This window comes from Geotrypetes seraphini, chromosome 9 (assembly GCF_902459505.1).
Source record: "Geotrypetes seraphini chromosome 9, aGeoSer1.1, whole genome shotgun sequence".
Classification (NCBI taxonomy): domain Eukaryota; kingdom Metazoa; phylum Chordata; class Amphibia; order Gymnophiona; family Dermophiidae; genus Geotrypetes; species Geotrypetes seraphini.
The window spans coordinates 31257218-31280729 of record NC_047092.1 but is presented as its reverse complement, the minus strand read 5'-3'; the positions used below and the strand labels follow the sequence as shown (position 1 = coordinate 31280729).

The 23512-nt window shown below is 43.8% G+C and overlaps 1 protein-coding gene across 4 annotated transcripts in view; it reads left to right on the top strand.

Annotated features, from left to right (window-relative positions):
• Window positions 1-23512, top strand: part of CPED1 (cadherin like and PC-esterase domain containing 1) — a 223477-nt gene that overhangs the window by 2408 nt on the left and 197557 nt on the right. For all 4 annotated transcript variants that reach the window (XM_033958590.1, XM_033958592.1, XM_033958591.1 and 1 more), the window contains exon 2: window positions 11753-11930. In XM_033958590.1, coding sequence (XP_033814481.1) covers window positions 11753-11930 — 178 coding nt within the window. The remainder of the gene's footprint in view (window positions 1-11752; window positions 11931-23512) is intronic.

Sequence of the window (23512 nt, the reverse complement as noted above, 5' to 3'; positions counted from 1 at the left end):
CTCAGCTGATTTGCACCTCCCGCTCCTCTCTTTTCTCTAGAAGCCCTGTGCACACATTTCTGAACTCTGGAAAAGTATAAATCTGGCCATATAACTTGTTGGAGCTGAAACAAGTTTGTCATGCAACTGTCAAGACAGCTAGTTTATTTTTGCTCTGGAATTTTTGGATGAGCACATTTAAGATAGGATCGAGTTTTGTAAAGTCACTGGGGAGCTGAAAGTTGTGCATGGGAGCATCCCAAAGTCATACCTCTAAGGCAGTGGTCTCAAACTCAAACCCTTTGCAGGGTCACATTTTGGATTTGTAGTTACTTGGAGGGCCTCAGGAAAAAAAAAAAAGTTAATGTCTTATTAAAGAAATGACAATTTTGCATGAGGTAAAACTCTTTATAGTTTATAAATCTTTCCTTTTGGCTAAGTCTTAATAATAATATTGTCATTTATAGCTAAAGAAACATATGATCAAGAAACTGTTTTATTTTACTTTTGTGATTATGATTAAAAAAAAAAATACCGAGGGCCTCACAATAGTTCCTGGCCCCCGGGCCGCGCGTTTCAGACCACTGCTCTAAGGCATCTTCTGCTGTTATGTAACATAGTAAATCACGGCAGATAAACAACAGCATGGCACATCAGTCGGCCCAGAAAGGCAACCAGGGTTCTTTAGGAAACCCATTGCAGTCTACCCTCGTCTACACTTTAAACCAGGGGTGTCCAACCGTTTGGCTTCCCTGGGCCGCATTGGCCGAAAAAAATGTTTCTGGGGCCGCACAAATGCGCAAACGCTGCAGCAAGACACAGGAGGGAGATGGCAAGACGGTAAACACCCGGGGGCAGCAGAGGAAAACACTGCATTGCCCTCGACTGGGGCTGCGCAAAATACTTTACGGGGGCCGCAGGTTGGACACCCCTGCTTAAAACAATAAAAATAAATCTAGAGGTTATCTCAGGTTTTCAGTGAGTAGAAATGCTGTATACTCCATTGTCAGGCCATATAGGGAACCTCGGGGTTTATCTCATACTTTTGTGAATTCCTTCTCTGTGACCCATTGTTGTGGAGGCTGCCATGGTGTTTTAGAAACATAGAAACATAGAAGATGACGGCAGAAAAGGGCCACAGCCCATCAAGTCTGCCCACTCTATTAACCCACCCCCTTGAGTCTGAGTGCTAGTGACCTTGACTTGACCCTCGTAGGGATCCCACGTGGATGTCCCATTTATTCTTAAAATTGAGCACGCTGGTGGCCTTGATCACCTGTACCGAAAGTTTGTTCCAGTGATCTACCACCCTTTCCGTGAAGAAATACTTCCTGGTGTCACCACTAAATTTCCCCCCTCTGAGTTTGAGCGGGTGCCCCCTTGTGACTGAGGGTCCCTTTGGAAAGAATATATCTTTTTCCACCTCGACACGACCAGTGACATACTTAAATGTCTCAATCATGTCACCCCTTTCTCTGCGCTCCTCCAGGGTATAGAGCTGCAGTTTGCCCAGTCTTTCTTCGTATGAGAGACCCTTGAGTCCGGCGACCATCCTAGTGGCCACCCTAGATGAATCACCAGTCTTACACCCCTTCGGTTAATTTTCAGGCCCTTAGCTTACAGCCTCCACCCCTCGACATACACAAGATTTTGAAAATTAAACTGATCACTACTGATGATCCCATAAACATCCTTTAAAAATGTAGATTAAAGTATATATATAAGGCTATTCCCGTGCTCTTTGCTGACGTTAAGTACTAAGCCTGGCCTTCTATTTATTTAATTAACTTGGTTTCTATCCCATCACCCCCAAGAGCTCAGAATGGGTTATAGGTTAAATATACATTGGGCTACTTTTACGAAGCCGCGGTAGCGGTTTAACGCGTGTAATAGCATGCGCTAAACCGCCGGACGCGCTAGCCGCTACCACCTCCTTTTGAGCAGGCGGTAGTTTTTCAGCAAGCGCGGGGGTTAGTGCGTGATTACAAGTCGCGCGCGTTAAAGCCGTTACCGTGGCTTCGTAAAAGGAGCCCATAATATACAGTTAACAGATTACAAGTACAAGTTTTTTTGGTACAAATTTTTATCCTAACTTGACACATACCAAGGATCTAGTACCAATATATATAATATACAGTGAGTGGAAATGCTGTATAATCCATTTTCATTTGGACCATTCGGGTCTTTATCTGCTGTCATCTACTATGTTACTACTAGTGTTTTAGCCCGTTACATTCGTTACAGTAACGGATGCTAGAATAGCCCCACCTATACCCTGACTCTGACCCCACCCATGCCCCGCTTCTATCATGCCCCCACTGCCTCCCACTGATCCCAGTCCCACCACCTCACTTTTCACCATTTCCTTTGTACCCTTTTGGCCCTCATAGATCCTCCATTGCATTTATCACCCGACAGGGTCTTTACTTACACGAGGCGGCAGCAGCAGTCCTGACGTACCAACCTTTCCTCCCTCAGTGCCCCAAAGCAGCAGTGGTCCTACTATTTCCATCTCTCCCTTTCCCCCTTTCACACCCTCTACCATCTCTCTCTGACCCTGTTTCACCCCTTTTGCCATCTTTCCCTTCCCTGTCCCCCTCTGTCCTTCCCCAAGACCATCTCTCTCTCCTGCCCCCTCCACATTCCCTGAAGTGTATCTCTCCCTATCTCCTACCATCTCTCCTGGTCCCCCTAGTAGCCCCTCTGTCCTTCTCATCCATCTGTCTCTGTCTCTCTCTCCTTTCCTCACTTGAGTCCAACATCTCTCCCTTCTCCCACTCCCTCTCCCGAATCTGGGGGAAATCCACTGCTTTATTTTAAGCAGCATACATTTGTTCTACTCTTTGGGATCTGTGGTCTGTCTCAGTATGGTAGCTGTTATGCTTCTCTGGCATACTTCCCTCTCTTTACCCCTCCTATGGTCTAGTATGTTTATCCTCTTTCCCAGTCTGGCATCTCTCTCCCCTCTTTCTCTTCCCCCCCCCCCCCCTCTTTTTGGTCTGGCATCTCTGTCTTTCCCTTCCCCTCCCCCTGCTTTAGTCTGGAACCTTTTCCCCCTCCTTCCTTTCCCTGGTCTGACATCTCTCTCTTCTCTCTCTCTCCCCCACCCCCACCCCCTTTCCCATCCAGTAGTCTTAACATCCCCTTTCCTTCCTCTTCCTCCCATGGTCGTTATAGCAATCTTTTAAAAGTCTTCAAGTCACTCTGTTGTCTTATATATAACAGAACATTATTCCAGTTATCAGGGCTTATACAGGAAAAAGCACCTACTCTCTTCTCTCACAAAGTAATTTACTCTAATTCTTCAGCTCGCAGCTTTTATCTTCCCCAGAGCTGTTCACAGACAACCAGTGGCGTAGTATGGGGGGGGGGGTTGCGAGGGTGGTCGGTCCACTCTGAGCGCGATCTTCCTCTCCGTCCCCCCTTTGCACTCCTACCCCTACCCCGTGTCCGCGCCCCTTCCCCATTCCTTTCTAACTTTGGCGTGAGGAGCGATGACATCAGAGAAAGCAAGCGCCAAATCCGACGCAGGCGGCAGTGGGGTGGGTGGGCAGGGGACCTCTAGCCGCCAGCAGTCTGCAGAAGCTGCGGCCTACAGCCGCCGACATCCGCCTCTGGGGAGAGAGGGGAAAAAAAAAGATTTGCGCACATGCGCATTCCTACCTGCGGTGCCCTACAGCTCATGGAAAACGGATGCACGCAGGAGGGAGTGCGCATGCACGGCTTAGGGTTTTATTATATTAGATGAGTGTACAGCAGTGGAGTATACAAGCGGTTTTTTGGAAACCGCTTAGTTTTAGGCGGCATGCAAGTTTTTAAAATAAATAAATACATACATTTGAAAATTTTGGGAATAACTTTGGATCGTAGCCTAACTTTTAGGGAGCATACAGATCTGTTAATTAAAAAAAGTTATGCAATATTGTGGAAATTGAGGAGCATCAAGAAGTTCTTTGTCATGGAGACCTTCCGGTTGTTGGTCCAATCTACTGTTCTGTCCACTTTGGACTATTGTAATATTGTTTATTTGGGGTTACCTATAAAGACTTTATCAAGACTTCGATTAGTTCAGAATGCTGCTGTTCGTCTGATTTTTGGTCTTAAAAAATATGATCATGTCAGTCCTTTTTATGCTAAGTTGCACTGGTTGCCATTTGGGGCAAGAGTGTTCTTTAAGTTTGGGTGTATTTGTTATAAGGCACTTTTTGAATTATTGCCCTCTTATTTGGTTTCTTATCTGAAATTGTCTTATTCAACAAAATGTACCAGAAACTCAGGGATGTTCATCTTCCCTACTCCAAAGGCCTGCCGTTACAAGACTTTTTTGGACAGGACATTGGAGTATCAGGCTGGGAAGATGAACTCCTGGTTAAATCCATTGATGGCCTAAACCTATTCTTACTTTACATTTAGGAAATCATTAAAAACTCACTTATTTGATAAACAAGAATGTTGGTTTTATATTTATGATGAGGTGTTTTATCTTTTTATAAGATTTTTTAATCTTATGTTTTAATTGATAATAACAGTTTGGAACTATATTTTAACCAATGTCATATTTGATTGATGCATGTAGCAGTGTTATTATAAAATTATACTTTTTGCTGAAATGATTTAGTTTTTTTTCTGTTGTGAACCGCCCAGAACTGCTGGTTGGGCAGTATATAAGAAAATTTATTATTATTACGATTACTACATATAACCCTATATGTCATGTCTATTCAAGTTACATTGTAAGCTCTTCCGAGCAGGGACCATCTATTAAATGTCAAAATGTACAGCGCTGCGTACACCTTTTAATGCATAATTTTTATTTATGTATTTATTTACTGGGATTTAATAACTGCCTTATTCACCCACAAGGCTGAATACAGCAGGGAGACATGTATATAAAACTTATAATTTTGTTAATAGCATAGCAAAATTAAAATGGCCAAATATAAGCATGAATACTGTCAGTGAGGAAAACTTGGAGATGGCACCTTTAATCTCTTTAATGGCCTCTGATTGTGATCACTGGTGAGCTCTTTCAAACTTGTTCTGTATCTCAGTTAAACATATGGTTGTGTACTTTCAATCAAAATTACTCTGACCGGATGCAGATGCCCTGTTATAAATACTGCAACACCAGGCGAAACGTCCATCTCAAGGTTTCAGTAATACTACTCCTTTGTCCAGCTTCATTGCTATTTATTCTTGTTCTCTTTGACAGCCAAAGATAATTTAGTGTCTGACCATCCTGACGCTATGCCTTAAAAAAGCTTCAGGCTCCAGAGAGAAGGTTGGGAACATGAATTTGGGAGCACAAAATCTCTAGAAATGTTCAAGGCCAGAACAAGGAATCAGAGTAACATTGTAAATGACAGCAGCTAAAGACCTAAACCAGGTGTGTCCAACCTGCGGCCCGAGGGCCACATGCGGCCCAGTGAAGTATTTTGTGCGGCTCTGCTGCTCCCGGGTATTTACCACCTTGCCGGCTCCCTCCTCTCTCTTGCTGCAGCATTTGCACATTTGTGCGGCCCCAGAAACATTATTTTTGGCCAATGCGGCCCAGGGAAGCCAAAAGGTTGGACACCCCTGACCTAAACAGTCCATCCAGTCTGCCCAATAATCACCTTTATCTTCCCATTGTTTGGTATGAAGTGAGCCACGGCTTTCCTAATATAACATATAGGGATGTACGAGGGGTGGCTGAAAAGATCTCAGCCCAGCCAACCAACTTCCTAAATTCTGAGCGTTATTTAGCCACTGTAGCTGAAAAGAGTGTTATCTTATTTCGTTAAGTGCCAATTTGCAGAAACAAAATTCTATGTTTTGACATTGTTTCAGATCATTAAATAAACCATATCCACCTCATTCTCTTCTTGGTTGGGCTGAGAACCCTTCAGCACCCCTTCGTAGTGTGAAGAGTTTCAGCGTCTGGTAACCAGAGCTGAGATTGTGATGTCAGGATGTCTCATTCCACCAATAAGAGCCAGCCTCATCGGTGATGTCACAATGGTTTGATTGTCCTACACTTGGCTCACTTTTATCACTTACAACGGAGTGATGAAAATTTCTCAGCCCAACCAATCAACTTCCTAAATTCTGAGCGTTATTTAGCCTGAATTTTTTGCTCACTCATTAGTCTCACTACAAAGAATCTCCGAGCACAAAAGAAAAATGTGTTTAAACAGTGTGCGACAGCCTCAAAGAAAGCGAACAGAATGTTGGGTATCATTAAAAAGGGTATCACGACCAGGACGAAGGAAGTCATCATGCCGCTGTATCGTGCAATGGTGTGCCCACATCTGGAGTACTGTGTCCAGTACTGGTCGCCGTACCTCAAGAAGGACATGGCAGTACTTGAGGGAGTTCCGAAAAGAACGACTAAGCTGATAAAAAGTATGGAAAACTTTTCATACGCTGACAGGTTGGAAATGCTGGGGCTATTCTCCCTGGAAAAGCGGAGACTTAGAGGAGACATGAAAGAAACCTTCAAAATCCTGAAGGGCATAGAGAAGGTAGACAGGGACAGATTCTTCAGACTGTGGGGAACCACAAGTACAAGGGGGCACTCGGAGAAATTGAAAGGGGACAGGTTTAGAACAAACGCTAGGAAGTTCTTTTTTACCCAGAGGGTGGTGGACAAATGGAACGCGCTTCCGGAGGTTGTGATAGGCCAGAGCACGCTACAGGGGTTCAAGGAAGGTTTAGATAGGTTCCTAAAGGTTAAGGGGATTGAGGGGTACAGATAGAAGTAGAGGTAGGTTATAGGAATAGTCAGGGACCACTTCACAGGTCATAGGCCTGATGGGCTGCCGCGGGAGCGGACCACTGGGCACGATGGACCTCTGGTCTGACCCAGTGGAGACAACTTCTTATGTTCTTAATTCTTTTTCTGGGGTTTTCAATTGGATATTTTTACCCAAATTTAGGTGTCGTTAAGATCAACGCTAAGCACCAGTTCTAAAAAAGATGTGTAGCACGAAGCAACCTTAGAGCATATCCTCACACCCAACACGAAGACTCAAGCCTGCTAAAAACTGGTGTAAATCCTCCCGCCTAACTGATGGAAGTTGGGTGCAGGAATCCAAGTATCCTGTAGCATGATGCCTAATTTCTTGAAACACCCCTGGCCCACTTAACTAGTTGTGGGATCACTAGGATTGATTTGGGAAGGCTAAAGTAAGGCCTTTTATCGCCAGCTGAGAAGATGCATCCCTTTCTATACAAGATGAGTACAGGTAGACCAATGTCACGGTCATTTTGACTCTTGAGTGAGGCGAGGTGTGTTCTATATTAAAGGCCGGCACTTTTTGAAGGTCAGAGATCCAAAATAGACCCCACATCCTACTGCTGCAGTGAGCCAACTGAAACAGAATGTGACTTCCTGTGGCTGGGAAAAAGCACTGTCTGCTCACTGCCTGAGCTGTTTCCTAGTGCCAGACACATAAAACAGGCTAGAAACAGATGGAATGACGTCTGTTTTACTCCGACACATCTGCCTTCCCCTCCTCTTAGCTGAAGGCTTGTACAGAAGTCCCATGGCTATTGCAATCATATATTTATTTATTACAACTGAGTTTCGGAGGAGTTTTTAAGTATAAGTCAGTATTGCCACTTCGATTAAAAGTAAATGCATGCACACGATGGATGTAGTGTTCTTATCCATGCATTAAACTAAAAAAAAAAATAAATAAAAAAATCTTATTCATTGTTAGTGCTTCACCTTTCAAAATAATTCAAAGCTGGAAAAGCTTATTGCAGTCATGAAATGAAACGATTCAGATGCAGCTCAAGTTACGACGAAGCTGCAGCTAAGTTGTTTGAAGATATAACTTTGTAAAGCGCTTCGCTCTCGCAGTTTCTGCTGCACGTACAGAGACATTTTCTTTGCTATCCTGCCGTCTGAAAGCTCAGAATTTTTAGGATTCTTTGAGAGTCGAGGATAAAAATGTGGGACAGAGTAAACGTGCGATATTCAATGTGCATAGAAAATTGGTTGAGCTGGCACAAGTTTGATATCTATCTCTGCGCAGCGGCATCACCAGGGCTTTAGTTTGTGTAATGATCCCACTGCCATTCCTTGTGAGACTGGGCAACCTCTATTGCCCCAGGTACAAATTTAGATGGTAAGAGTATTATTTAAATTTGTCTGCATACTCTAGTCCAGGGGTCTCCAAAGTACAGCTCGTGGGCCACATCCGGCCCGCGATATGAATTTATCCGGCCCATGGAATAATTGTGCGGAAATATACCAATTGGACTAATTTTCCAATGAGAATCCGCAAGAACAAAAACCCACGGGGTGTTGATAGATTTGAAATGCATTCATTAAAATTGTGTTCAAAATATATTGATATTCCATATTATGTTAATATTAATATTATTCACAACTTTATTTAATACTGAATCGGTATTTCTTCGTACTTGTTCGGCTTCGATCGACAGTGTCAATTTGCGGCATTGTAGGTATCTCTAGCGCTGTGACTAATCTTTAAACTGAATCTTGGCGTTACGGTTCGTTGTCCATAAGAATACAAAATACAGGGCAAATTTATCTGAAGGACATTTGAAGACGCTACTTGCAATTAGCGTTTCAAAATTTGAACCTCGGTTTAATAAGATTTTAAAACCACAAAAACAGTTCCATCATTCACATTAACGGTTTCATTATAATTTGTGATGAAAATATGAGAATTTGCTGGTAGCGTTCGTCGTCATTAATATATGATAATTTCACCTCACATACTCTGTAATTCGCTTATAAAATGTTCTGCTTTCAATAAAACTCATATATCTAGGGCTCCTTTTACAAAGATGCGCTAGCGTTTTTAGCGCACGCACCAGATTAGCGTGCGCTATAGCACGCGCTAGCCAAAAAACTACCGCCTTCTTAAAAGGAGGCGGCAGCAGCTAGTGCGCGCGGCATTTTAGCGCGCGCTAAAAACGCTAGCACACCTTTGTAAAAGGAGCCCCTAGAGTTATTAATCTTTTTTTTTTTTTTTTACTATGGCCTGCTGAAAAGTGCTGAAGTACCCAATGTGGCCCTCGTGGCAAAAAGTTTGGAGACCCCTGCTCTATTCTATACGGTGCTGCATGGTCTGGCCCCGCCCTATTTGGTGGAGCGGTTTGTTTGCTACCTTTTTCCAGGCCACTTGCAGTGCCAACTGTTTTGTTTTTCCTTCTGCTCGTGGCAGGTTTAGACTCAGAGTTCGATATATGGATGAGTTGTTTTCCTTACAGGCAGTGCAGTTGTGGGAGGAGCTTTTAGAGTGCATTCTGTCTTCTACTACATATGCTGTTTTTAGGCGACTGGTGAAAACCTATTTACTTATTTGAAAAAGTTTGGATTGTGAACTGTATAATGCTTTGTCCTGATGATTATTTTATTATTATATTATATTACTAGCCTTTAAATCCGTTACATTAAAGAGTGCTAGAATAGATGTGTGTGTCTTTCTTTCTTTCTTTCTCTCTCTCTCTCTCCTTGGCCGCTTTCTGTCTGTCTGTCTGTCTTTCTTTCTTTCTGTCTCTCTCTTTCCTTGGCTGTCCAACACCACCCCTTCCCTGCTCCCCCTGTCCAGCAGCAGCACTTCTCCCTTTGTTTTACCTCCCCCCTGTCCAGCAGCACCCCCTTCACTGCTCCCCCTGTTCAGCAGCAGCCCTTCTCCCTTCTTTTTCCTCCCCCCTGTCCAGCAGCACCTCTTCCCTGCTCCCCCTGTCCAGCAGCAGCCCTTCTCCCTTCCTTTTACCTCCCCCCTGTCCAGCAGCACCTCTTCCCTGCTCCCCCTTGTCCAGCAGTAGGCCTTCTCCCTTCCTTTTATTTCCCCCTGTCCAGCAGCACCCTTTCCCTGCTCCCCCTGTTCAGCAGCAGCCCTTCTCCCTTCATTTTACCTCCCCCTGTCCAACAGCATCTCTTACCTGATCCCCCTGTCCAGCAGTAAATAGTTAAATCCAGAGCCCTGAAAGAAAGGAGCGGATAGGGACCTCCCATCTCTTTCGCCAGGTTATGGAGGGGGTAGGGCCAGGGCCGGCCAGCAGAAGAGCTGTGGGCTTCAGTGACATAATCACTACTCAGAGGCAAACTTCTGAAGCTCAGACCTCTAGGCAGTCGGGCACCGGCAGTGGGGGGCAGAGCGAGGACAGGAGCAGTAGCGATAATAAAACAATCATGGAGCTCTGGGAGGTTGGTGATCAGGCTGCAGGAGTCCATCAGGGCTCGGAAGCAGCAGTACACCAAGTGATCGAGAGTAAACCACCGGTGAGTGGGACTTGGGAACAACCTGCTAGCATTGGGTTATGGGCTAGCTGGTTGCCCGTGGATCCCCGGCTCCTTGCAGCTTCCCTTATTCCTCCGGCTTTGGTTCCAGTGCCAGAGGAGCGATGAAGCCACATCCCCGGAGCCGCAGCATGGTTGCATGAAGCGGTATCTTCACGGCTGGAGCAATTTGCCATCTCTTCCCCCTTTCTTGCGTCTCTGGGGCTGGTGAATTTTTGTCTTCTCGCTCCCCCTATGTCATGCTGCAAGCCGTCGCAAGCCTCCCCACGCGCCGCAAGCTGCCCATGTATGTAATATGTGCTTCTGTGGATCTGCTCCATGCACCACTGGGAGTCGCTAGTAAAGCAGAATAGGGCCGTAGAAATAAGTGATAAGATTCCCAAACTGTCTGAGCTGACAAAAGTCTTACATTCCTATCAATGCCTGAGCCAATCAGCGCTCAGGCATTGACCGGAAAGTAGGGCTACGACAGCTCAGACCTGCTGGAAAATTTTGCCCGCAAATGTAGGACAGTGAGGTTAGGGAATCGCCCAGTGATAATAGAGAATCGCCCAGAGTGCTCATTTAGGGGTCTTTTTACTAAGGTGCGCTAAACGCTAGCGCGTCCATTATATCCTATGGACGCATTAGCATTTAGCATGCGCTGAAACGGCTAGAGCCCATTAGTTAAAGGACCCCACAAATATTAATGACCCCATTGTAATACATTTGTGTGACAGAGCCAGAGTCTGCCAGGAAGTTCGGAAAAGATCATAGTGAACTCTTTTGAGAATTGGCCAGTAGAATACTTCCATGCTAAAGCAGCTGGAACCAGTTTAGCGACCATCGATAAAGGCATGGTGGGTTTTGAGCATCTTCCCCTGAGTGTTGAATACTTTGAACAACAATCTAGCTTGGAGAGCAGAAGCCCAGTTTGAGAATTAGACTATCAAACTTAAGTTTTCTGCATGACAGTGTGAGCACTTGCTTCTGAAGTACCAAGCTGGTGACTTAGAAGTTTTCTTCTAAAAAAAACCCAACCAAAAACAAGGCTTATTTTTTCTCTTTATAACTATAATATGACACCTTCAATGAAACCCCCTACGTTTAGAAAACATAATCATTTACCTTAATCGTTACTTTTGAATTGAATTGTACTTCTTCTCTTAACTTTCCCTCTTTTTGACCTTGTACGTACATATTGAATTTTAATATGTTTAATAATAGTTTTGTTAGTTATGGTATGTCATGTTATGCATTTATTGAAATTTTAATATGTTTAGTAATTATTTTGTTAGTCATGTTTGTTTCCCTCGATTTTGTAATTTTTAACTGTACATCGCTTAGAATTTGGAATAGGCGATTAATCAAAACTTATAATAAACTTGGAAACTTGGATCATTTTTATATGGCTAATATGCGTTTGGTAGCTACGTGTGAATGTATTTTTAAGACATTTTGGATTAGAATATGGAGTATCCATGGAGAGTTGACATTGTGTTATAGAATATATTGATGCTATTTTGTTAGACTGATGATTCCATCTTGAAGCACCTGGATGACCAATCCAAGAGAAAGGCGGTACTTTATATTCATCATTCCATTGATAGAAAAGAACGTCAGCTGTATCAGCACATCCTAAGCAAGCAGGGATACACTGCAACAATTCTTGAAGACAGTGAAGTCCTCAAACCAGACCTATCTCTAGGTAAGAACTGGCAAGGCGATTGCATGCACCATCAAGTAGGAAAGAAAACCTAAAGAAAGCATGGTTTAAGTTACAGTTATGATAGCAGTGCATGCTTATTGCTGTGACAGAGTGGCATAGCATGAATTGGCATACTCATCAACATGATGGGAAGCCATACAACTGTAATGGACCCCTGGCTGACACAGACTAACACTGTGCAACAAGTCAAGAATGGTACATATTGCTGTATTTAAAATTTGATATATCACCAATCTAAAATGTCTAAGTGGTTTACAATAAAATATCATACAAAAATAACAAATACACTTCTCCCTCCATATTTGCAGTTTTGGCACTCGCGATTTTGATTATTTGCGTTTTTTAGCATGCAGGCTCCTCCCCCCCCAAAAAATTACATCATCCATGAGTATCGATAAAAATTTTGACGCCTTTTTCCCAGCACTTTCTTCAGCATGCACAGAGAAAATCGCCGAAGAACTTTTTCACATGTTATTCGCGGTTTCATCATAGTCATGAGGGTTTTTTTTAACAGAAAACCGCAAATAACATATGAAAAAGTTATCCCCGCTTTTTTCGTATTCGTGGTTCTGTTCATCCCCAATCACCGCGAATGCGGAGGGAGAAGTGTAAAACCAAAATCCAAAACAAACATGTACAGACAAGACACTGACAAATGGGAAAAACGAGATGGAAAAATAAGGGAGAAAAGGGGAGGGGGAGGGGCAGGGGAAAGGCAATGTTATTCTGTTGTAAAAGCGGAGGAATAGTTTGGAGAGCAAGAACGAGAGGGCACTCTCTAAAGTTAAAAGGGGATAGATTCCGTACAAACTTAAGGAAGTTCTTCTTCACCCAGAGAGTGGTAGAAATCTGGAACACTCTTCCGGAGGTTGTTATAAGGGAAAACACCCTCCAGGGATTCAAGAAAAGGTCAGATAAGTTCCTGTTGAACCAGAACGTACCTGCTAGACTCAAATAGGGCACTGGTCAAAGGCTGCCGTGTGAGCGGACTGCTGGGCACGATGGACCACTGGTCTGATCCAGCAGCGGCTATTCTTATGTTCTTAACCCTTTCAGGACCAAGGGACATATTTGTCCCATAACTTTAAAATCCTATAAATTTTGATTGGGATAGTCTACAGTTCTAAATTTGATATGTACGGATTCCATATGATACTGCCTTTATGTAAACAAACTGGTTCCGACATTCATTCATTAGCGTCGTTGCCAGATTGACGAGAAGATTCACTTGCCACACTGTCCATAAGCCAGAAGTGTGATTTTTTAAATAAAAATAATGATATTTCACAAAAAAAATCAATTTTTTGGCATCTGCAAGCCCTTTTTACCATAAAAATGTCGTCAAAACCACAAAAATTGGCCTACGATCCTTATGGTCCTGAAAGGGTTAACAGTAAGGTGAAATGATTGAGATGGATCGAAAAGTTATTCATATAAATGAAGGTATACAGTAGAATTAAAAAGATGAAAAGCCTCAGATGGTGAAGGGAAATCCCAAGTACCAATGGAGTAGGCTACACTTGCGTTAGTGCCCCTCTGGAGGCACCATCTGAGGCTTTTTTTCTTCTTCTTAAGTAACAGTTCTTTTTCACCCAGAGGGTGGTGGATACATGGAACGCGCTACTGGAAGATGTGATAAGCAGGAGCACGCTACAGGGCTTCAAAGAAGGTTTGGATATGTACCTGGAGGACAAAGGGATTGAGGGGTACAGATAGGAGTAGAGGTAGGTTATAGGGATAGGATTAGAGGTAAGTTACAAAATTAGTCTGGGACCACTGTTCAGGCAATAGGCCTGATGGGCCGCCGCGGGAGCGGACCCTGGGCAAGATGGACCTCTGGTCTGCCTCAGCGGAGGCAACTTCTTATGTTCTTAGATGTTGTGCTATGTCACTGGAGTGGTTTCTGTTAGTTTAACAAGGCTACTTTTTCCTCCAGTCCTTCTTGAGGTTTTTGGTATAGAATGCAATGCATCAGAAAAAAAAGAAGCTTTCAGTGAAGATTTCAATTTATTTAAGGATAGTTCAGCCCCGAGATGGAATGGTAGAGTATTCTAAAGAGTTGGATATCGACCTCTTTCCACCACCAATCCTTTTGTAATATTTTTATTTCAGAATTTCTTAAGTACAGTTCCTTCTAGAGGCGTATGGAACTCATTTTCAAAAGAGAAAAAAAAAAAAAGAAATCCAAAAATGGCATAAAATGCCAGGTCGACATTTGGGGCTCCTTTTATTAAATGGCAGTTGATGTTTCTACCGCGGGCTGGTGGTGCATTAATTGCTCCGACGCTCATAGGAATTCTATGAGCGTTGGCGCATTTAACTTGCCTGCCTGCAGTCGAAACTTCTACCGCTGTTTAGTATAACCAACATTTGTTTGTTAACCCCCCCCTTTTTTTTTGAAGCCGCGTCAGCTTTTTTACCACCTATGAGTGTCGGAGCTAATACAGTCGTGGTCAGTGATAAAAAAGTGCCGGGTTTTGAAAAGCTGTCCGGGGAAATCCGGACGTTTGATAGCACTAATCATGGTTTCTCAATATGACATTATAGGGGGGGGGGGGATTAATGATTTTCTCTGAGCCCTAATATGAATTCCTGGATTATGGTATCTTATGATATTTTTTTCTATGTAATATTGGGATTTGGATAACCTGTCTTATATATTACTAGCTGATGCCCCGGCGTTGCACGGGTATTTAATTATAGCAATAACACTGTAAATGGATTCAAATAAAGATACTTTATAGTGGTGAATGAAATTATTTTTTTACAGCTTTATAAAAAGTACAATATTCAAATTATAATGTGAAATATTTGACAAAATGAATACAATAAAACTAACACAAAACTTGATTATAAACAACATTTTTAGTTTCACCTCCAGGAGCAAGAACATATAAATTCTTGGGTGAACCCACCCTTGAGCAAGCAACATAGAGTTGTCCATGGGAAAAACAGGGGGATCTTAAATCCACTCCACAGTATGTAATAGTCTGTCCCTGTGATTTGTTGATTGTGATAGAGAATGCAAGTCTCACTGGAATTTGCAATCTCTTAAACTGAAAAGGAAGATCTGTTGGAATAAGTGGTATCCGCGGGATAAATACGGTTTCACCTTGTCCCTTTCCGGTTAAGATAGTCGCTTCAATTACATTGGACAGTAACCTCTTTACACAAAGCCTTGTGCCATTGCAAAGTTTTGGTGGGTCAAGGTTGCTAAGTAAAATAACTGGAGATCCCACAGCTTTTTACATTTTTTCCATTGACATGAATGGGTGAAATATGATTTTATGTTTGTAGCTCCGCCCACGTGTGCAGGTGGGCCGCGAGACCCCCAGAACATATCACCCCAGGTAGTGAGGGATCTGCATACCAAGTTTCGTTCAAATCGGTCAAGCCGTTTTTGCGTGATCGCGGCACATACACACATACATACCTCAGATTTTATATATATAGATTAAGAGCAGAGAAAGAAGCTCGACTAGAGATGAAGAAGACTTTAATTCTCAAGAACCCAGAGTTAACCTCCAGAGCAAATCTTGATGGTTAAACTCATAATTGGGCTATCATCGATTGTAGACTTACTTTCTCTACGAGCTTTATAAATTTAAGTTTATTTTTTTTGTTGTTGTTGTTGCCTCCGCTGAGGCAGACCAGTGGTCCATCTTGCCCAGCGGTCCGCACCCGCGGCGGCCCATCAGGCCTAATTGCCTGAACAGTGCCCCTGACTAATTTTCTAACTGCCTCTAATCCTCTAATCCTATCCCTAATACCTACCTCTACTTCTATCTGTACCTCTCAATCCCTTTGTCCTCCAGGTACCTATCCAAACTTTCTTTGAAGCCCTGTAGCGTGCTCCTGCTTATCACATCCTCCGGTAGCGCGTTCCATGTATCCACCACCCTTTGGGTGAAAAAGAACTTCCTGGCGTTTATATTTTTTAACAATTATGTTGTCAGAAAAGAATTATTTATGCTGTAAAAGTGTGGTACTTAGCTCGGGTTAAAGAATACGCCCGGCCAGTTCCTCACACTAAATTCGTCGTACATTATTTAAGAAAACCACCCAGTCGGGAGCAAAAACTGTGAACTAAAAAACTAAAATCCAGCAATCGTAAAATTGAAGTTATAACAACTTGCTTTTCTGAAGAAGCGCTTAACAGTTTCATTAGAGCGAAACGGAGATCTTCCGTCACGGTGAATTTAGTGTGAGGAACTGGGTTCATAGACAGTAACGCGGAAGACAAAGGCGCGCACCAACAACTGAGTGCAAGACGGAGGCGCGCGCCGAAGAAAAAGACTGTTTTTAGGGGCTGCGATGGGGGGGCTTTTGTTGGGGAGCCCCCCCCACTTTACTTAATACAGATCACGGCGGCGTTGTGGGGGGTTTGGGGGTTGTAACCTCCCACATTTTAGTGAAAACGTAACTTTTTCCCTAAAAACAGGGGAAAAGTTAAGTTTTCAGTAAAATGTGGAGGGTTACAACCCCCCCAAACCCCCCACAACGCCCCCACAACGTGGCACGATCTGTATAAAGTAAAGTGTGGGGGTTCCCCCCACACCCCCCGTCGTAGCCCCTAAAAACAGTCTTTTTCTTCGGCGCGCGCCTCCGCACTGCGCTCAGTTGTCTGCTCGCGCCTTTGTCCCGGCGCGCTTTTGACCTGACACCGAGGAACTGGCCGGGCGTATTCTTTAACCCAAGTTAAGTACCACACTTTTACAGCATAAATAATTCTTTTCTGACAACATAATTGTTAAAAAATATAAAATAAACGTAAATTTATAAAGCTCGTAGAGAAAATAAGACTACAATCGATGATAGCCCAATTATGAGTTTAACCATCAAGATTTGCTCTGGAGGTTAACTCTGGGTTCTTGAGAATTAAAGTCTTCATCTCTAGTCGAGCTTCTTTCTCTGCTCATAGTAATCGTTGGCCTATTTTAGGAGTTTAAGTAAGGATTCTCACTTTTATTAAGAGAGTTTAGTAGTTATATATTATTAATCCATTATTAATTTAAACATGCCTACTCAATAAAATGATTAATCATAACCAGTTGTTTTCTGCACGTCTTATCCACATCCAGATGAATAAACCTTCCCAGTAACATCAAAGAGAAATGCAACCTCAGGAATGTTAAAGCAGCCTGGACTATTTTAATTGCTTCCAGGTTTAATAAATGCTTGGATTTAAAATCAAATGAAAACAATAAATGGAATAGCAGAGCATGTCTGCGTACCAGCTGGTTATCCTCTCCTAGTCACGGAGAAATTCTAAAGTTGGTTGCCATTGCTGTGTTATTACAGAGCTGTCCAAACAGTTACGGGCCACTCTTGTGACTATTAGTGACTGAGCAGAAAGAGAAGATTTCTGTTAGAAGCCTTTAGTGCCTGAGGCAATACAGATGCTCTTTAAGTGGGCGTTTACCAACAGGAGAGGTCAAAGCCCGAGATGACTCTGAGAAATGCTTTTACTTATTTAATAGGATTTAGGGGTCCTTTTATTAAGGGCTCCTTTTAAGAAGCCGCGTTAGCGGTTTTAGCACACGCTAAACCTGCGCTACGTGGCTAGAACCAACGCCAGCTCAAGCGCGGCCGGCAATTTAGCGTGCGCTATTACGTGCGTCTAACGCGGCTTCGTAAAAGGAGCCCTAAAGTGCGTTAACCGACTTAGCACATACTAAATGCTAAGGTATCCATTATATTCTATGGGCGCCTTATCATTTAGTATACTTTAATAAAAGGACCCCTTATTTACCACCATTTTGAAGAAATTCGCTCAAGGCAGTTTACAGCAAGAATAATCCAGACAGAGGCAATAGACAATTACAGCAGTAAAAATATTCAAATACAATGCCATAATGTGTATTATTTTTTTTAAAATAATTAAAAATAGCAGATCTTTACTGAAAAAACTAACCCCCTCTTTTACAAAGGTGCGCTATGCTTTTTAGCGTGAGATAAATATTAGCGCACGTTAAACGCTGGGCATGCATTGATTTAGTGCGCAAACGCTTAGCGCACCTTTGTAAAAGAGGGCCTAAGCCCCCTTTTAACAAGCTGTGCTAGAGGTTTTTAGCACAGGTCGGGGAGGTAAGTGCGCCGACGCTCACAGGAATTCTATGAGCATTGGAGCATTTATCGCACCGGCCTGCGCTAAAAATATGTAGCGCTGCTCGATAAAAGGGGCCATAAGAAGGATAATTATCAAGGTGCAGTAAAAGGGTGACTTTTACCACATTTAATTTGACAAGAAAATCACCAATGAGCGGTAGTTCGGTTCTGCAGGTTACTGACATGTGGTAGAACAATAAAGCAACTTGTGATCAACCTCACAAGCAGATTACTGTTCTGTCCTAGGGGCACTGGGCCCCAAATGTGTGACCCGATGCTCTGAAACTGCTTCTTCATAGGGCAGTTGCATACAATGAGGAGCTGCCCCTTCCCTTCAATGACATCCCTCACATGAAGACACCTCCTTCATGAAATTGTTCTCATCCTGAATACTTCTCCACCCCAAGTTTAGCCAGTGGTGTAGTAATGGGGGTGTGGACTGTCCCAGGTGCCGTGTCAGTGGGGGATGCCGGAACCTCTCTGCCCTGCCCCACCACACCACGCGTGCGCCATCCTTCTCCCCTCATCTCGTACCTCGGTAGATCTTCGCTAGCATGAGCAACTTCTTCCTGTTGCTCACGGCAGCCTGGCTCCCCTCTGAATCACTTCTGGGTCAAGGTGCCAGGAAGTGACATCAGAGGGAAGTCCAAAGCTGGCGTGAGGAGTATGCTGGAGAAAAGCCCCTTGCACTGGTGAAGATCTAGAGGTATGGGGGAGGGGGAAGGGAAAGTATGAGTGTGGAATGGGGGGGGGGCGGAAGGAGCAGGGGCGCAGAGAGGAGGGTACAGGGAGTGCCACCGCCCCGGGTGCATCCTACCTTTACTATGCCACTGAATATAGCCAAATGGCTACCCCTCCCTTGGGCTAGGGTTATCAGATGTTCGGATTTACCTGGACATGTCCTTTATTTGATTCGTTTTCTATTCCATTGTTCCCAAACAGCTCCAAACAGGTTAGAGGACTGTCCAGGCGTCCGTACAGGTTTCAAAATCTGGCGTCTGCAAGGCATCTGTTGGATGCTTTCTAGAATTGCATGATTGCTCAATGTTTTTTTTATAATATAGTTGTTGTTTTTTTTATAATATAGTGTTCCCCCGCAAATTCGCAGTTCGCAAATCGTGGACTCGCTCATTCGTGGTCTGCTCCGACTGCCTCTTCCTGTAGTAAAGTCGGGCTACACCAATCAGGAACTGCATGTCAAAGCAGCTCCTGATTGGTGTAGCCCAACTTTACTACAGGAAGAGGTGGGTCGGAGCAGACCACAAGTGATTTTCTTCACCCGCCGGTGCTCCAGCTGCCCTCTCCTGCCTCCCCTGCCTTTTGACAGGTGAAAAACCGCATTTGCATTTTTTAAAAATTCATGTGGGTTCCTGGAACAGAACCCCCGTGAATTTTGGGCGAGTACTGTACCTCCTGATTATATTTTTCAATTGGAAAGGCTGGGGTCTGCCCTTACTCCTTTCTTTCTTGATTTTACCTAGGGATTTGCTGTTCTTTTTCTTTATTTCTTCTACTAAATCAAATGCCATGGAGAAATCCACCAAGGCTAATTTTCCCCACTCAAAAGAATAATGGAGACCACTCAGAAAAGTGGTGACCACCCTGACAGGGTGCTATGGCCAGGACGGAAACCTGCTTGGCGTGGGTGAAGAACATGTGTCTCCGTGTGTGCTGTAAGAGTTGAAATGTAGACTTGTGTTTGGAAATCTGGAAGATCTCTTTGACTTTAAGTAACAGAGAGCTCAAAACACCACTTTATTCTGCAATGCTTTTTCTTGCCAAGAGCTCGGTAGCTCTGACCTATGTTTTATATAATGAAACAGAGAAGGGTTTTAGCTGGTGCTGGCATTGTTGCCTCGAATAAGAGGTTGAAAGAAGCATGTGGAATAAAGGCAGACAAAATTAGACCAATCAGTAGATAAGAACATAAGAACATAAGCAGTGCCTCCGCTGGGTCAGACCATAGGTCCATCCTGCCCGGCAGTCCGCTCCCGCGGCGGCCCAAACAGGTCACGACCTGTCTGCATCACCAGAAGGGGCTCCCTTGCCACCTTGGTTTCTCATTTAAGTCCTATCTTCCCATCGTAGTCCTAACCCTCCGGTCTTGCACATGCACGACCTGTTGGCTTTCTATACCTGTGTTACATCCCAGCACCTCTCTCAGTATCCCACGATCCCTTTATCCCTCAGGAATCCGTCCAATCCCTGTAAGAAGAATAATCCGATGAGCATTCACCTAGTCATTTCAGAGTATAAATAATTTGCCAATGCCTATCTTGAAGAGACACTAATGACTCATACTCTAACTGGCTTCTGGAGGTACTTCTGTTTAATTAACCTACCCTCGGCCTTGCAGGAAGCTTTCTTATTTATAAACTCTCAGCTTCTGGTGACCTCTCTATTTCTGGTGCTTCCTTTACCTTCTCTTCTGAGGATCAGAACAACAAACTCAGTGTTTCATTTGTGTTCCAGAGAAACTAAAGCATTTCCTTAAGTGGGTTGGTCCTTGGATTTGAAAATGGTAACCAGATGTTTTTTTTCTTTTTCTGGGTAACCTATCATTTCATTCCAGAGTCCTGGCGTCTCTGCTAACTCATTGTGTTGGAGACAGAGAAGAGGTTTAAAGTTTAAGCTGCTCAGTTGTACATTAGGTTGGTGTTTCTAAGAACTGTCTAGGTCAGTGGTCTCAAACTCGCGGCCCGCCAGGTCCTATTTTGAGGCCCTCGGTATGTTTATCATAATCACAAAAGTAAAGTAAAACAGTTTCTTGATCATATGTCTCTTTAGCTATAAATGACAATATTATTATGAAGACTTAGCCAAAAGGAAAGATTTATAAACTATAAAGAGTTTTACCTCATGCAAAATTGTCATTTCTTTAATAAGACATTAACTATTTTTTTCTGAGGCCCTTCAAGTACCAACAAATCCAAAATGTGGCCCTACAAAGGGTTTGAGTTTGAGACCACTGGCTTAACTGTAACCATGACATCCTATTTGTTTTTGGGAAGCAAAGCTGAGATTGTGATGTCATAATGCCTCATTCCACCAATAAGAGCCAGCCTCATCAGTGATGTCACAATGGCTTGATTGTCCTGTTCTCCCCTCTGCGCTCCAACCCAGCCAGCTGATTAACCGTTCCCCTTAACTCAGTGGTCTCAAACTCTTTAATAAGACATTAACTATTTTTTCTGAGGCCCTCCAAGTACCAACAAATCCAAAATGTGGCCCTGCAAAGGATTTGAGTTTGAGACCACTGGTCTAGACAGTGTTTTACTTCAGAATTATAGAAAAGCTCTAGGAAGCATCTGTTGGTGTTTAAACATCTGGATATTTAATGAGGCATCAAGGTTTATTCTCAGATCATTGCGTGGTTCAATATGTGCGCCTACTCACATGAGAAAACGAACAGGAAGTTGACGTTTCTTCTGAGTACTATTCTAGGCTTTTTGCCAAGCTAAAAAATGTCAGTGTTTTCTGCTACAAGTATTTATGTAGCAAAAGCAAACTGTGCATCTTGGGTAGGTCTACCAAAGCAAGTGTAATTATCCACCACGTAAGGGATAATGCTAAATGATCTCTTTCTGAAGTATGAAGTAACTGCAGTAAATGATAGGGAAAATTAGTTTTGAGTTGATGCCAAGATATTTCGGGAATAATTTTATAACAGGGTACCTGTAAACATTTTCAAAAATGTGCCTGTGCATTCATACACACATATGTGTAAACCAACATTCAAAAATGAGAAGAACTGGAGGCATAGGCGTCGGAACAGGGGAGGCCACAGGGGCCCTGGTCTCCCTCAAATTTTTGGTTGCTGATTGTTACCCGCCCTCCCTCCCTCCCATCTCCTGGTGTTGTGATTTTAAATCTTCGGGCAGCTGCCGTGCAGTAGTGCTGCCCGATTCACGATTTGAATCAGTTTGTTTTTGTAAAAAAACGGACTTACCAATTCATCCCGATTAAAGTTCATTCTTTTTTCACTGCCGGCCGCCGGACTCATTCCCATCTAATGTAACTTCCAGTTTTGCAAAAGAAGAAACGAAAGGACGTGGGAGCGTCGAGGGGGAGCGAGCAGACCTCGTGCAGCGGACCAATCGGAAGCAAAGGGTATTTTTTGGCTGTCTCTGCATTTCTCCTCTCTTCCCCACGATTCCACATCCAGTCGAGTAAGTAACTGAATCGGCAGTGGAGGCTCATAATCGGCAGGGGGGGGCTCATAATCGGCAGGGGGTGCTCAGAATTGGCAGAGGGGGCTGAGAATCGGCAGAGGGTGCTCAGAATCGGCAGGGTGGGCTGAGAATCGGCAGGGGGTGCTCGGAATCGGCAGGGGGGCTGAGAATTGGCAGGGAGTGCTCAGAATCGGCAGGGGACTGGTGAGTCTTGGGGGCTGGGGATGGAAGCTGAAATCGGCAGGGGGGCTAGGGATGGAAGCTCAGAATCGGCAGGGGGTCTGGTGAGCCTGGGGGGCTGGGGATGGAAGCTGGGAATTTTTTATATGATATTGCCTTGGTTAAATAAAATGTTTAAATTTAAAAAGCTGTGTCATTAACAGTGAATCAAATCGAAAAATCGATTCAACAGGGTGAATCGAATCGAATCAAAATATTTTTCTCTGAATCGGGCAGCTCTACCGTGCAACGTCAAACAGCAGGCCTGCCCCGGAACTCTTCATTCTATTTCCGAGGGCATGCCTGCTCATTGATAGGCAGGGAGGCACCAGGAGTGTTCTGCTCCAGCAGGAGGCGAAAGCATTGTTCTGTTGGGCAGAAACTCACCTGCAGGCAATCTCTGCAGTGAATGTGGCCGGGGTGGACAAAATTCAAGCAGGTTATCTCAGCAGACAGACAGACCCAGGAGAGTGGTGGTTGTTCCTGAAAGCGTTCCAGGCCATTATGAGACGATGGGGTCATCCGACGTCCGACCTCATGGTGACTGCAAAGAACATAAAGGTAACTTAGTTCTTCAGCTGAAGATATGAACCTGGAAGTGCAGGGCTAGATGCCTTGGTTCAAACATGGCCAGAGACCGGGCTACTGTATGTGTTCCCTCCCTGGCCATAATAGGCCGGGTGATCCGCTGAATAGCAAATCACCCGGGAACAGTACTTCTAGTAGCACCAGATTGGCCCTAGCGCCCATGATTTGCGGATCTCATATCACACTGTCATAGCAATGTGAAAAATCTTAGCAATAATTTTTGGTGGAGGATTTCAAAACAATTTGCCAAATTTTCCTGGCCTGAGAAACCACCTTTTGTGCATTTGCAAAAGCAGAATTCAGAGTTTCCAGGGAAGTCTCTAGTGTCCAAGTTGATAAAAACAGATGTGCTTTTGTAATCATTTTGGTAGGTTTACACCGGTGTTAAACTAACAAACCACCCATCAACTTACAGGCGCAGATGTTTTCCAAAGGAAACACATTACACAGCTTGCTTTCTGAGTCAGCGGCTTC